General features: G+C 41.1%; 1 protein-coding gene across 1 annotated transcript in view; it reads right to left on the reverse strand.

The window, feature by feature from the left end:
- LOC122553754 (calcium uniporter protein, mitochondrial-like) overlaps positions 1 to 16,643 on the reverse strand; it is a 140,623-nt gene that overhangs the window by 14,832 nt on the left and 109,148 nt on the right. The window contains exons 3-4 of the mRNA XM_043698040.1: positions 9,811 to 9,981; positions 8,553 to 8,657 (exon numbers count right to left, since the gene is read on the reverse strand). Coding sequence (XP_043553975.1) covers positions 8,553 to 8,657; positions 9,811 to 9,981 — 276 coding nt within the window. The remainder of the gene's footprint in view (positions 1 to 8,552; positions 8,658 to 9,810; positions 9,982 to 16,643) is intronic.

Consider the following 16,643-nt stretch of genomic DNA (forward strand, 5'->3'; position numbering starts at 1 on the left):
AGAGTCCAAAGTGAGCTGGAAATTAGGTTAAGTTAGGTCAGTAGAGAAACAGTGAAAATAACTTCAGGAGGTCTCATAACATCAGCAAAGATTCCACTGAGAAAGAAAAACTTGAAGAAAAGGATCCATAATTTATGGCTAACGAAACAGTTAAATAGAACGTGAAATTGAAATGAAAAGCATGCAATTCCGCAAAGAATAGTGACCGGTCAGGAGATTATAGAGTGTATAAAATCAAGCACCAAATTGCTGTGCTTGCAGTAAAGAATAGAAGCAATACAATGAGTGCTTTCCAAATGATTTAAGTTGACTCAAAGCGTACACGATTTGCTCACAGGTGTGTGTGGTGGCAAACTTCACTTCATTGAGTGAAGTGTTGAATGGGAGAGCAGGACGCTGAGTGAAGCAGCGAGGGAGGGAGCAGAACGTTGCGTGCAGTGATGAGCAAGGTGTGAAATGGAGCTGCATGTGGAGTGAGGATGATGTGGGTATTGTGGATCTCAATGGAATTACATGTGAATGTGGGCGGAGTTGGAGCTGGCTTCCAGTTCCAGGCGCGCAATGATGTCAGCTGTTCTGACATTCTGGACCAGGGCAGTGCCAGGAACTACTCTGTTTAATTAAAAAAAGGGAGAAATCAGAGGATGAGAGAAAACTATCTGGAGATATTAAAGTAGATAAAAATTCTTAGAACTGAAGGCTGACAAGTCAGCAGGGTTTGATGGACTTCATCCTAGGCTTTAAAAATAATGGGCTGCTGAGATAATGAATGTGTTGATTTTAAGATTTTAAGTTTATAAAATTCCCTAGATTTTAGACAGGTGCCATCAGATTATGGAATGACAAATGTGATACCTCTATTCAAGGAAAGAGGGAGACTCAATATCTATCATAAGGAAAATGCAAAGATCTGTTATTGAGGAGGTATATCCTAATGCTATCAGGCAGAGTCAACATGGTTTTGTGAAAGAGAAATCAGAGTAGTTCTTTAGAAATCATTAGGAAAGGAACAATCAACAAGCAACGGCCATAATGGAAACCCGTCAATGTGGTATATTTGGATTCACAAAAAGTATTTGACAAGTTATTACACAAAATAAAAACTCACAGTGTCGGGGGCAACTTATTTTTGCGAATAGATAGATTAGCTAACAGGAAGCAATCATTAGAGACAAAAAGGTAATTTTCAGGCTTCAAGAGTGCCAATGGAGTGCCTCAGGGATTATCATGGTTTTACCAGGGTTACCCAGCTACAAGCCTCATGACAGCATTGCTTCAAACTTAGTCAAAAGAACTCAATTCCAGAGGTGAGATGATAGGGACAGCCCTTGATATCAAGACCACATTTGACCAAGTATGTTATCAAGAAGGCAAAAGTGAGGACTGCAGATGTTGGAGATTAGAGTCAAGATTAGAGTCAAGATTAGAGTGGTGCTGGAAAAGCAGGTCAGGCAGCATCCGAGGAGCAGGAAAATTGATGTTTCGGGCAGGAGCCCTTCATCAGGAATAGATGTCATCAAGAACCCCAAGCAAAACTCGAGTCAATGGAAATCAGGGGAAAACTCTCCCTTGATTGGAATCATACTGGACACAAAGAAAGGTAGTTGCATTGTTGGGGGTTAGTCATTTCAGCAATTCCTCAAGGTAGATATTTTCTAATCAGAGATGTTATTCCACACCTGTCGAACAGGCAGGACTCAAACTGGGTCTCTTGGTTCAGAAGTAGGAACACTCCAACTGCACCAATCAAGCCCAGTTCCACAGAATAGCGTCCTAGGCCTTACTATCTTCAAAGACCTTCTCTCCGTCATAAGGTCATAAGTGAATATGTTCTCCAGTGATTGCATGACGTTCGGTACCATTCGAGACTCCTCAGATACTGAAGCAGTCCATGTTCAAATGCAGCAAGACCTGGACAATATTCAGGCTTGAACTGAAAAGTGGAAAGCAACATTCAAGTGCCAGGCAATGACCATCTTCAACAAGAGAGAATCTATTCATTGCCCATGATATTCAATAGGATTACCATCACAGAATCTCCTAATACCATCCTGGAGGATACCAAAGACCAGAAACTCAACAGAATTGGTCATGTAAATCTTGTGACAACATGAGCAGGTCAAATGCTAGAAATACTGAATAAAGTAACTTAGCTCCTGTCTTCCCAAAGCCTGGCCACCATCTAAAAGGCCCAAATTGGGAGTATGATGGAATACTCCCCACTTGCCTGGATAGGTGTAGCTCCAACACTTAAGCAGCTTGAAACCATCCAGGACAAACCAGCCCATTTGATTAGCACCACATCCCCAAGCATCCACTCTCTTCATCACTAATACTGAGTAGCAGCAGTGTGTACTATTTACAAGATGCACTGCAACAATTCACCAAAGATACTTAGATAATATCTTCCAAACCCACGTGCACTTCCATCTAGAAGGATGAGGGTAGCAGATACCTGGGAACACCACCTGCAAGGACCCCTCCAAGCCACTCACCACCCTGACTTGGAAATACATAGTTATTCCTTCAGTGTCACTGTATCAAATTCCTGGAAACCCGCTTTCTAACAGTGTTGTGGGTATACATGGTCTACAGTGATTCAAGAAGGTAGCTCACCACCACCACCTCCAGGAGAACTAGTGATGGGCATTAAATGTTGGACCAGCCAGCAACATCCACATCCCACAAATACATTTTTATTTTAAAAAAATCACCTATTTACAAACTCTATCAATGACTTGGATAAAAGGACTAAATATATGGTTTCTAAATATGTCGATGGCACAAAAAAAACAAGTGAGCAAATTAATTCTGATGAGGACCAAGCCTAGCTTTGCAAATTCCTTAAGTGAAATAGCAAAATATTGGCAGATGGAGAGAATATAAATTTGCCCACTTTGGCAAAAAGAATGGGAAAAGCAACATATTATTTAAGTTACGTGAAATTGCAGAACTCTCAGGTTCAGAGGCATCTGGGTTTCCTGGTGCAAGGATCACAAAATATTAGTATGTAGATGCAAGAAAGGTGGCAAATCGGATATTGTTGTTTATTGCATGGGAAATGGAATAATAAAATGAAGTTTTGCTATAGTGTACAGGGTATCGGTGTGACCATATTTGAAGCACCGTGTACAGTCCTGGTGGTCTTACAGTATTTAAAAAAAAGGATATGAGTCTTTGCAGAGAAATCACTCAACTGATTCCTGGGATGAAGTTAGAAGTTATTATCTAATGAAGACAGGTTACTCTGGTTGGGCTTGTATCCCTCGGAGTTTAGGAGAATGAGAAATGATCGTATTGACAGAGTAGATGCTGACAGGATGTTGCACCTTATGTGAGAGGTTACAACTAGGGGATGCAGTTTAAATAGAAAGGGTCTTCCATTTAAGACAGGTACAATGAGAATTATTTTCTTTCAGAAATGCAATGGTTTGCAAAATTCTCTTTTCCAGAAAGCACTGGAGGCAGGAACATTGAATATGTTTAAGGCTGAATAAGATAGGAGTTAGACTGACAAGGGAGTCAGAGGGTCAGCGATAAACAGGAAATTGGAGTGCACAATCAGATCTGCTGTGATTTTATTGAATGGTGGAAAAGTGTTGGGGGCCAAATGGTCTGATCCTGCTCCTAATTCATATGTTTGTGCAGTAACTGCTAGCAATTTCATATCTTTATGTTAAAGAGATGAGCTGTATTGAAGAGTGAATGTAGGAGTATATGGTATTGTCTCCAAAAATCAGTTTCTCATTCCTCTACTGCTAAAAGCACCTATCAAAATTTTCAAAATCAACTTAAGCTTAAACTTATTAAACTTATTATTATTATCAAAGACAAAGGGCTACATTTTACCAGAAATCAGCTAAGTGTCAGTTTTGGTGAGTTTTATGGAGGGTTTCACCGCATGAGGCCTGGCAAGTTTTCTCATACTATCCTCTTAAACAGGCCTTATTAACTGTGCACTACGTTCCTCGTATTTTCCCACTCGCCAAAGGCAGAAACACAGGGTCCTTGGCACTGGTGCCATCTTTGAAGCTCACTCAGTCAGGCAGAGTTGCCCTTCACTGTGCCCATGGGGGGGTGGCAACCAAAACAATTACATCAGTCTACATGGGTATTTGCACGTTGGTACATCCATTGCTATTTAAGAACTAAGCTTACCGGCCCTCCGCCTCATCCCATCTTACAGTTCTTTCTCCAATGCTGAATGCTGCCCATCATCCTCCCATTGATCGATGTGAGACCATCACATACTGGAAGGCTTCAAGTGGTTCAAACATGCATTTGTATTCAGCAACAGCAAAAGTTATTAACAAAACACAGACAGAAGCTGCATTTGCTTCTGGGAACAGGCAGGGATTGTTTGTCTTTCATAATGAACAAAGTTACAATCAAGTGACTATTGCCTCCAACTCACATCTGCTGGAACAAACTGCCAACGAAGCCCTGTCTGATTCTCGTGTTTGACAATGCTCAATGTTCTCAACTTCCTCCTTGGAGGACTGCAGCTCTTCAGAGTCTATCACATCCTCCTCACTGCCTGCAGGAGGCAGAATGATGAGCACACTCTTTCCAGAGTAAACTGCAAGGCCCACCAACTAATGTAAGCATCAGAACCTCACCTCTGACAGACCTACCGTCTGCTCCATGGTGGTGTTAGAGGAAGAATGGATTGCATTGGATTTACTCTCAGCCTCAGTGGTGTAACAGAAGCATTTGGTTGGGATAATTAAAAACAAAAGAGCTGTAAATAGTTGTGCCTCAGACATTCACCTGAGGAACATCATAAGTGATGTCTTGGGTTCTGATTATTGGCTTCTAATATCCATCTTCCTTGTGCCAGGTATGACTCCAACCAGTGGAGAACTTTCTCCCCAATTCACATTGACTCAGTTTTGTTCGTCGATTCCCCACTTGGTCAAAAGCTGCTTGATGTCAAGCGCAATAACTCTTAGCATTACAGAGGAGGAAGTGCTGGATGTCTTGAAACGGTTAAAAGTGGATAAGTCCCCAGGACCTGATCAGGTGTACCCGAGAACTCTGTGGGAAGCTAGAGAAGTGATTGCTGGGCCTCTTGCTGAGATATTTGTATCATCGATAGTCACAGGTGAGGTGCCGGAAGCATGGAGGTTGGCAAACGTGGTGCCACTGTTTAAGAAGGGCGGTATATGGTCCAAATAGCATAATATTTTAGCTTCCCAAAAAACAGAGTGACTGATAAACTTATGAATGACTCATAAATCAATTTGTGATTAGGCCAGGAAAAATGTCTTTGGCTATTTATGTTAATATAAAGGGTGCATTATCTATTAAACAACATTACATGCGCGCACAATCTGGAAAAATTAGCTAATAGAGTCAGAGAAATAAGCTTTGTAACTCTGAATGGATTTTATCCAAATAAAGCCATGCCTTTTGGAGTGAAAAGTGCACCGGCAACATACTGATGATTAAGCAATAAAATTGAGAAAAGATAGTAAGTTTGCAGATGACACCAAAATTAGGTGTGTAGTGGACAGTGAAGAGGGTTGTCTCAGATTACAACAGGATTTTGACCAGATGGGCCAAAGGGCTGAGAAGTGGCAGATGGAGTTTAATTCAGATAAATGCGAGGTGCTGCATTTTGGGAAAGCAAATCTTAGCAGGACTTATACACTTAATGGTACGGTCCTAGAGAGTGTTGCTGAATAAAGAGATCTTGCAGTGCAGGTTCATAGCTCCTTGAAAGTGGAGTCGCAGGTAGATAGATTAGATTAGATTAGAATACTTTACAGTGTGGAAACAGGCCCTTCGGCCCAACAAGTCCACACCGCCCTGCCGAAGCGCAACCAACCCATACCCCTACATTTACCCCTTACCTAACACTACGGGTAATTTAGCATGGCCAATTCACCTGACCTGCACATGGACTGTGGAAGGAAACCGGAGCACCCGGAGGAAACCCACGCAGACACAGGGAGAACGTGCAAATTCCACACAGTCAGTCACCTGAGGCGGGAATTGAACCCGGGTCTCTGGCGCTGTGAGGCAGCAGTGCTAACCACTGTGCCACCGTGCTGCCCAGTTTGGAGGGATTTGGTCGGGTGCTGGCAGGTGGGACTAGATTGGGTTGGGATATCTGATCGGCATGGACGGGTTGGACCAAAGGGTCTGTTTTCATGCTGTATATATATCTCTATGACTCTATGAGCTCTCAGCTGGTATTCAGCTCTTTTGTCTATGTCTGGACCAAGGCTGTAATGAGGTCTGGAGCAGAAATAGGAAGGAGTTAAGCAATGAAGAAGGTTACATCATAGCCATTCAGACCAGAATTTGTGTTTTAAGAAAGTTGTCATCATGGATTTATGTTAGGTAAAAAAATCTTTGAAACTCTGCCAACAATCTATCCACATGGGAGTTTTAAACCATTCATGTGTGCACAGTACCTGAAGTTACATGGTCAGAATATGTAGCAATACACACCTATACCATTTAGCAAGACTGGTGTATCCAAGAAGTAGTTTTGTTAAAGTAAATATATTGCCATACTTGCCATTTATTCCCACATGCAGAAAGCCATAGTTTATGATTTGAATAAAATAACACAAAAAACGAGTGATACAAAGATGACGTTGCAGCCAGTAAAGGAAAAAGACCAGATTGTGCACTGGCATGGTTCTTGTAAAGAAACATATAAGGTGAAGCAAATTATAATGGCATCCATTATAGGACTGATCCGCTGTCAGTCACCAAAATAAACACAAGTAAACAATTTTGCATTTTATCCATAAGCACTGGATGAAAGAGTAAATGCAGTGAGAGTGGATCATAGGGACAAAACAATAACTCAGGCCTTGGAAGCCTCCAGGAACAATACACCAGCTGACAGCTTTAGAACTTTATTTATCAATTAAGTTTTACCATTCAGAATCTGATTTAGTGATCATCCTTTTACTTTGGGGGAAAGTTTTTATTTTCTTTTGTGAGATTTTAATTTAATTTATCATTGCCACATGTACCGAGGTACAGTGAAAAGCTTTGTTTTGCGTGCAGTACAGGCAGATCATACCATACCAGGTGAATTAGGGCAATAAGACAGAGTAAGGAATATAATGTTATGGCTGCAAATAAGGCATACAAAGAACAAGATCAATATTACATTTAATATTTGAGAGGTGCATTCAGAAGTTTGAAAACAGCAAGGAAGAAGCTGTTCCTGAATCTGTTGGTATATGTGCTTAAGCTTTTGTATCTTGTGCCCCATGGAAGAGGTTGGAAGAAATTATAACCAGAATGGGAGGTGTCTTTGATGATGTTCACTGCCTTCCTGAGGCAGTGAGGAGCATAGACGGAGTCAATGGATGGAAGGTTGGCTTGTGTGATGGGCTGTGTTCACAGCTCTCCGTAGTTTCCCCACTCTTCTGGGTGTGCAGTTGTCATGCCTAGCTGAGATACATCTGGATAGGGTGCCCTTTCAAGTCCAAAGTGACACGAAGGTGATTCTAATAATGTGACTGCACATATTGAGCAAGTGCTTACATGATCTCAGATGCTTTGGAACTGAAGTAAAAGGTACTTCATAGACAGATACTTCAATAGTTCCTGGATTAGTGGTGCTGGAAGAGCACAGCAGTTCAGGCAGCATCCGAGGAGCAGCAAAATCCTTTCAGGAATACAGGCAGAGAGCCTGTTTTACCTAGATACTTCAATAGTTCAGATCTTTATACATAATCAAATTTCTGATAAGACTAACTCAGATTCATAAAGATAGAAATATAGAAGGTTCTGGATCATTTATGAATGTAACTGGCACGCAATAAAATAATGTGATATGATCGTATAATTAGAGCTGGACCACTACCGAGTGAAATCAGGAAGCTCGCCTATATAAATGATAGCGTGAATATGAAACACCCTCACAAAAGGCTGTGGGTATTGGATCAATTGGAAGTTTCAAGACTAAGATCAATAAAGTTTTGTCAGGTTAAGGTATCAATGGATGTGGAGTAAATATGCCTAACTACATTGAGTACAGGTTAACATTCTTCAGAATACCTGGGAAGAACTATGAACATTGTGCCTGACATCACACTAACCTCATTACACAAAGTAATATTTAGGTTCAGAACACATGCTGACTTTTAAAGATTTTGCTGTAAAGAGAAAGTTTCATGTTCATAAAGGATTTTCAAACATCATGAGAAGGAAATGATTATCTTGTGGGCGGCACGGTGGCACAGTGGTTAGCACTGCTGCCTCACAGCGCCAGAGACCCGGGTTCAATTCCCGCCTCAGGCGACTAACTGTGGAGTTTGCACGTTCTCCCCGTGTCTGCGTGGGTTTCCTCCGGGTGCTCCGGTTTCCTCCCACAGTCCAAAGATGTGCAGGTCAGGTGAATTGGCCATGCTAAATTGCCCGTAGTGTTAGGTAAGGGGTAAACGTCAGGGTATGGGTGGGTTGCGCTTCGGCGGGGCGGTGTGGACTTGTTGGGCCGAAGGGCCTGTTTCCACACTGTAAGTAACCTAATCTAATCTAATTTAATCTTGTCCAAAGCACAGTCAAGAAATATTTCTTACCTCTCAATGGGGGCTTTATAAAATACTTTCTTTCATTAATAACCAGTTCAAAGTTCTTTGTTAATAAAATGGTCATCGGTGTTGTAGCTGAAACTCTAGTGCCATCTGCAGGCAAACAAAGGTTAGTGATAAAGAGTTTGTAAATCATAAAAAAGTTGGTTATCTCGTACTTTTCCCCACCTCTTTACTCCCAGACAGCTGCAACTGGCAAAATCAGATACAGAAGGAATATGACAGAGATTAGGAGATATGATTTCAGTACATGAGCAATGTTGACTGTCTGGCTGGGGTATAGTTTTCTCTGTATTTCAAACCTCAACAGCAAGTACCATACTCACCCTGACTGGTCTTCTGTCACGTTACTTATATAAAATAAGCCAAGATATTCTCCTTTCTACAGCTACCTATTACCCCAAATTTGTTCTGAATAATGCACGTTTTGAACCTGCTTCACAAATGATGCAATTTGGTGTCTATTTCCCAAATTGCAGCAAACCAAAGCACACTGCCATACTATATTTCCAATGAACATGGGGTGCAGAACATGATTTATAATTTACGCAAATGTTATTGACTCCATGTGTATCTCTTTAAGTCACTATATGGTGAGGTGTGAATTTGTGTTAGAGACTACAGCATTAAAAGTGTTTAGTTATCTTGCTGATAGCAAAATTGGATAAAAGGTTAAGTTGCAGTGCCAAAAATATGATTCAGCTCTCAAAACCAATGCAAGTCCTGTGTTCTGAGCACCAGATCATTTAATTCTGCGAGTAATAGCTAAGACACTAAATCAATGAATACACAGCTAACAATAAGCATTACTTGTAATTTTCCTGTGCTTTTAATTAAATGGCACTGCATTCATCTCCCATTACCAAATCCTACTCTATCAAATTGAGCTTCTGCAAATTGCTAAATTCACATTTCCATGCCTCCTGTACAGTTGAAGGTATCAAGTCAAATCCAGTTCCGCAAGTTCAATTTTTGCTGGACATGTAAAGACTGATGTGGAGATGCTAGGTGCAGCGCTTCGAAAGCTTGTTATTTTAAATATACCTGTTAAACTATAACCTGGTGCGTGTGACTTCTGATAAAAACTGATGGCATAGAGCCAAGCTCAGACAGCATACACCAAACAAAAGTATATTATTTTCTGCAACATCTGTACACCCCAACATGAAGAGTGTTTTAGTCTAATTGCTTAAAGCTGAAGCAGAAAGAGATACTCTAGTTGTGCAGTGTACTGGATAACATTCACCTTCTGAAAAGATTGCTGCCCTACTGATGCCTTGATCTTCATTTTTCAAGTCCTTTAGAAGGTCACCAACATTCATCAAAAGCGGCTTCACCAGAAACTGGCAGCGCTCATTTCTAGAGGGAAGTGTGACAGAGATTACTGGAAATCCATGCTTGTATTCCACAGTTGCCTCTAGAAGAGAACAGAAAAATTCAATCATCAGTATTACTTCAACTGCCATTAGAGACACAAAGAAACTGGCTTTTTTAAATGTGCCATACCATGCTGTTAACTTTTTAACGCCTGAGTTTTGTAAACCCAAAGTTTATTCCTCATCATTTTATGAGAAGCTTCAGGTCTTTTTCTCCTCTCATTGAAAAGAGGGGTGATCAGAAATATTTAATCAGATTAATTGGATGGTGGAATCTGATGACTGTAAAAGCATTTGATCAGTTGTTACAAAAATTGTATGTTAAACAGCAGCTTCCTGTATCAGAAGGCCTAAAGTAAGGCCATTGTTGACTGGTCATCTATTTTCAGGCTCGAACAACCACTTTCTGTGAAGTTGATTGCTTAACCCTGCTATGGAACTTACCCTGGAAGAGGATACTTTATGCCAGTATAAACTGGCACAATCCAATCACTAGTCGGTACTTGATGTGTAACATCAACAGCTTGATGTAAAATAGCTTAAATATGACTGACAAGAATAAAGGGTTGGTGGCAGAAAATCCTACAGCCCACAAAAAAAAAGCAAGCAAGACGAAAATGGGAAAACTTTCCACAGACAAGATTGCTTATATAAACATTCTGTAGACAACACAGCCAGTTTTTACTTTGGGCTAGAAGAATTCATATTGACATTCTGCTCTTATACAATCATAGAATCATTGCGCAATTGCAGAAGAGGATTCAACCTTATGTGTCTGTTGTGACTCCCTACGAAAACTACTCAGTCCTAAAAACAAGAAAATGCTGAAAATTACAGGTTAGGCAGCATCCATGGAATGGGAGCAAGTTAACGTTTCAAATCGAGATGACTCTTCATCAGACCTGTTGTGAAATGTGGAGGGGGCAGCATTTATGCAGTAGCTATGAGGGAATAATGCTGGGGAGAAAGGATGTTGATAGAGTAGTGATTGGATTCCAAGTTAGTCCTACTCCCCTGTTCTCTCACAGCATTTTGCAAATGTTCTCTTCTTCAGATAATTACCCAACTCCATTTTAAAAAGGAATCCAATATTAACTTGAGTGACACTTCAAAACTGCTCACAGGCAAGGTAGTGAAGTTGAATACTTTGTGTTGATAGCTACTGGCTTTACAATATTGATAAATTGGGAAATGACAGCTCTTAATTTCTTCTGAAAACTAACTTCCTTCATTCAATTCTCTAACCGTTGAAATATTCCTAAATGGATAGCATCAATTTCAAAAGCTGCCAAATACAGTTCTATATTGTTGACTGGATAGTGGAAGGGTATAGATGCATTTATCCCCCTGCTGCCTGATTCACTCTCAATCCGTCATCCAGCCCAGCGAAAATCCAATCATTTGTAACATCAATGTTAACAGAATGCAATTTTCCTGAAAAGAATTTAGTAGTGATTTGGTGACTGCTGCTAAACGTTTGCAAGTATTCTAAAATTAATTACAGGGAAAAGATACTTGTGAATTTTGATTAAAGCAGGAATCATTTCCCATCTGCAAAGCATATTGTACAGACAGAGATAAAGAACGCACACATTTATAACATTTTCAACTTAAATATCAAGGAGCACTATGCAGACAATGAGTTGCTTTCTATCCAGATGCAATTACGAATGACAATTACATGTGTCATTCCTTTAACATTAGCTTCAGGATAAAGATGTGTATTAAAAACCTGTTCTTCTTTGGCCAAAATTTCACTCATTTTTGAGTCTGGGAAAGATGCTGAGTCTACTGCTCCTCAAATAGCAGACAGGATAAAGAATTTCCAAATTTTCTGTGGTTAATGGGCATTTAAGCGGGCATTGGATAGGTATATGGAGGATAGTGAGCTAGTGTAGGTTAGGTGGGCTTGGATCGGCACAACATCGAGGGCCGAAGGGCCTGTACTGCGCTGTATTGTTCTATGTTCTAAGACTAGCTACAGTTGATTCTGCAGCTCAGTGTCAGTAAGACTGAAAACCATCTCGCAAGCTCCAGTTCTCTCCATTCCCAAAGGTCCAACATTCCAAAGGAGGACAGAAAAAAGGAAAAATTCCCAGGTTTTCTGCAGCTTTCCTTGAAGTACGGCAGCTTAATAACAAAGAGACATTTGCTCCTAATCTGTCATAATGGCTATAATTTGTCCATTGAGTTGCACCACAACTTTCGATTCCTAATACGTTAATAACAAGGCTGACAGTCAGCAGAGAAAGGGGGAAAAAGTTAAATCAGCAAAATCTTGCACTCCTCCCACATTCCATGTCCTCCCACATCCTGCTCCAAGTACATAAAGAACTGTGGAGCGGGAATCAGTCTGGTCAGCTGTATGAAGAGTGTCTCAAAGCTGGTTTCTTTTCTCTAAAAGCTGTTCCTTGATTTTTCCAGAGGGGCCCTAATGGCCGGGCTCCGATTGCCTAGTGTGATACAGAGAGGAAAAGGATTTTGAGAGGCCTTTTTGTGTATATGTAAACAGATGAGACTTCAGGCCAAAGTGGTCATGTTTTAGAAGGAACCTGTATAATGAAAAGGGAGTAGTCAGCTCTCTAGCTGAGCAGTTCAGTCTGGAACTGGTTGGGAGGTCAACAGTGAGCTGTGTGGAAACTCACTCTCTCTCCCCTTCTGCCCTTCCAATTCCAACCTGTAAGCATCTGTTCCATTTCTTTTAAAAACTGTGTTTTTAAGAAGGTTTGCTTATTGGGACTGTGGTGTATATTTGGAACAGCATAATTAAGTCTAGTTTGGATAGACCGGGTTCTGAAGGTGTTCTTTATGTTTCATTGTTTAATTTTGTGAATACATTTTTGTCCGTTTTAAAAATCTAGTAGGCAACCTAGCTAGCTTATTCTGGGTAATTCTCACTGTATACTTACCAAAACAAATTACAAAGTTATGGTCTGGACTGCCTGCTCAAGAATGTTTTGAGTCATCTGGCCTAGTCCATAACAGACTGGGGTCTCTTTGCGGGATTATAAACAGCTAGTGATAGGTGCTAGTATCTTTATTTCAGGTGTTGGCTTGGTTGGGTAGACAAAGCTTGGGATAGTAATGGCTCTTTCAGTCACCAAAAGTTTTCTGGATGTGGAGGTGGTGACTTTGGATGTTTTGCAAAAGGTGAGTAAGACCAAGCTGCAGGAATTAGCATACAAACTGGGATTGGAACTGCCTGCTTCTGTGAGGAAAGGAGAGATAATTACAGCAGTAGCTCAGCATTTAAACTTGCTGGGGAAACCATCAGAATCTGTAGAGATGGTAAGAATTCAATTGCAAATGAAGCAGCTTGAGATAGAGGCAAGAGATAAGGAAGGGACAGCAGAAATGAAACAGTTAGAGTTATGATTGAAAGCAGAAGTGAGGGAAAAAGAGAGCAGCAGAACAGAGAAAAAGAGAGAGAAGAGGAGAAGGAAAACGAGAGAGCAGAGAAAAAGAGCGAGCTTTTGAACTTCAAAAACAGACACTTCAAAAGGAAAGTCAGCTCAAAAGGCTGGAGATAAAGGCTGAGGCTGGGCTTCATGAGGAAGACAGTGAGGACGATCAAACCCCTGGTAGTCAGAAACCCAGTGAAAACCTGTTTAAGTATGTTCAATCATTGCCTAAATTTGATGAAAAGGATGTGGAAGCCTCTTTCATCTCATTTGAAAAGGTGGCTAAACAAATGCAGTGGCAATGACTGTTTTGTTGATCCAAACCAAAACTTGCAAGGTAGGGCGAGTAAGGTATTCACTATCAGGGGAGCTATCTGGGAGGTGAAAAAAAACATTTTAAGTGCATATGAGCTTGTTCCAGAAGCCTACAGACAACGTTTCAGGAATCTAAGGAGGGACCCTGGTCAAACCTATATTGACTTTGAAAGAATCAAACAGTAATTTCTATGCATGGATAAGGGCTTTAAAGAAAATTGAGCAAACCCATGATGCCCTTGGAGAGGTAATTATTTTGGAGGAATTCAGAAATGCACTGCCTGAAGTAGTGCAAACTCATGTGGAAGAGCAGAGAGTTATAACAGCAAGGCTAGCAGCTGAAGTGGCTGATGATTATGAGCTGGTCCATAAAACTCAGTTTGGCTTCCAGAATCAATTTCAGTCCATGAGGGGTAGAAATTGGGGCAAAGAGATATCCTCACGTGGAAAGGGAAAGATAGATCTCAGTGAAGATCATAAGGATAACTTACCACAAGGTATAAAAAGAAACCCTTGAGGGGCACAAACAAGTTAAAAAGCTCTGGTGTTTTCATTGTAATAAAGTGGGCTACACAAAATCAGTGTTGGTGGGCTAGAGGAAAACCAAATGTAGGAAAACCAGACAAGCCTGGGAGTTTTGTTGGATTAGTAACAAAAAGCACAAGGGAAGTTAGACAACTGCCTCAGAGTGTACAAGATGATCACAGGTTGGTTAAGGACCATGTGCCAGATCTGCTTAAAAAAATATACATGTAAGGGTAAAGTTTATTCACCTAGGGCAGGATTAACAAAGAGGTTACAATATTAAGGAACACAGGATCCTCTCAGTCTGTGATGCTGGAAGATGAGGAGGTATGTACTCCTGAGTGACTATTGCCAGAAAAAGTACTGGTAACAGGAATTCATGGTGAGACAAAAAAGTGTTCATTTATGTAAAGTGAGGCTAGAAAGCCCAGTGAAGAGTGGAGAATTTGTGGTAGAAGAACTGGACAAACTCTCAGCTCCAGGAATACCATTTGTCCATGCAAATGATGTAGCTGATTCAATGTTAGGCATGTTGCCTACTCCAGTAGGAAAGCTAGTAGAGACACAGGCAACTGAAGAAAAGAAGGATCTTTATTCAGAATTTCCCCAATTGTGTGGTCACAATATCAGAGACACAAGTTGAAGTAGGAGAGTTCAAAAGGCACAGATAAGGAAGCTGACGTAGTGTTATCAGAGACCTTTTGTGATCAGATAAGTGGGACAGAGAAGGAGCAGATAGGTAAACATGCAAGTATCTTTAAATCTGCTAAGCTGATTGAGTTACAGCAGAAAGATGAGAAGCTAAAACAGTTATATCAAAAGGCATATACAGAGAAGAAGTGTGAATGCCTTCCTGTGTATTCTCTTCCAAATATAAATAGATCCTCTCCCTCAGTACCTTCTCCAGCAACTTTCCCACCACTGACGTCAGGTTCACGGGTCTGCAGTTACCTGGAATATCCCTGCTACCCTTCTTGAACAGGGGGACAACATGAGCAACTCTCCAGTCCTCCGGCACTTCACCTGTGTTTAAGAATGCCACAAAGATATCTGTCAGGGCCCTAGGTATTTCCTCTCTCACCTCCCTCAGCAACCTGGGATAGATCCCATCCAATCCTGGGGATTTGTCCACCTTAATATCCTTTAGCCTACCCAACACATCCTCCCTCCTTATGTCAACGTGATCCAGAATAAACAAACTTCTATCTATAATCTCAACATTCATCATGTTCCTCTCCACTGATGCAAAATAATCATTAAGAATCTCACCCGTTTTCTCAGGTTTATTGGACCAACCCTTTCTCTTGTTACCCTCTTGCTTCTTATACATGAATAAAAGGCCTTGGAATTCTGCTCAATTCGGCTAACTAAAATTATTTCATGACCCCTTTTAGCCCGCTTGATTCCTTGTTTAAGATTAGTCCTACTCTCCCGATATTGCTCCAAAGTCTGTTCTGTTCTTAGCTGCCTAGACTTTCCTCATTCTTGAAGAAGGGCTTATGCCTGAAACGTCGATTCTCCTATTCCTTGGATGCTGCCTGACCTGCTGCGCTTTTCCAGCAACACATTTTCAGCTCTGATCTCCAGCATCTGCAGTCCTCACTGTCTCCTGCCTGGACTTTATGTACGCTTCTCCTTTCCTCTTGGTTAGTTGCACAATTTCTCCTGTCATCACGGTTTATGAATTTTGCCTTTTCTATCCTTTGCTTTCAAATGGACATACCTATCCTGCACTATCTTTGAAAGCCTCCTACATATCAAATGTGGACTGCCCTTCAAATCCCTGCCCCCAATCCACATTACCCAGCTCCTGCTGAATTTTGATATGATTGACCTTGGCCCTGTTTAGCAATCTTCCCTTAGGACCACTTTCATCTCTGTCTATGAGCATTTTAAAACTTACAGAATTGTGGTCACTAATTCCCAAAGAAATCCCCCACTGCAACTCCTTGCACCTGGCCTGGCTCATTCCCCAACACCAGGTCCAATACGGCCCCTTACCTAATTGGGACTATTGACATACTGCTCTAGAAAACCTTCTTACAAATGCTCCTTACAAATTCTGCCCCACCCAGGCCTCTGACACTTAGTGTATCCCAGTCAATGTTGGGAAGATTAAAATCTCCCATCACCACCACTCTATTGCCTCAATATCTTCCCATAATCTGTTTATCTATTTGTTCTTCTACCTCACTCATGCTCACTATTGGGAGGCCTGTAGTACAGTACTAACAATGTAACTGCACTCTTATTTCTCAGCTCTACCGTAATGCCTTACTGCTCAAGCCCTCCATAGTGTCCTCCGTTAGCACAGCCGTGAAATCATCCCAAATGGACTATATCAGTTCAAAGTCATGCCATTTGGTATGAAAAACGCTCCAGCTACATTTCAGAGACTGACTAATAAGGTCATTGCCGGATTACCCAACTGTGTGATGTACGTTGATGACCGGATGATTTTT

Source organism: Chiloscyllium plagiosum, chromosome 1 (genome assembly GCF_004010195.1).
Source record: "Chiloscyllium plagiosum isolate BGI_BamShark_2017 chromosome 1, ASM401019v2, whole genome shotgun sequence".
Taxonomy (NCBI): Eukaryota; Metazoa; Chordata; class Chondrichthyes; order Orectolobiformes; family Hemiscylliidae; genus Chiloscyllium; species Chiloscyllium plagiosum.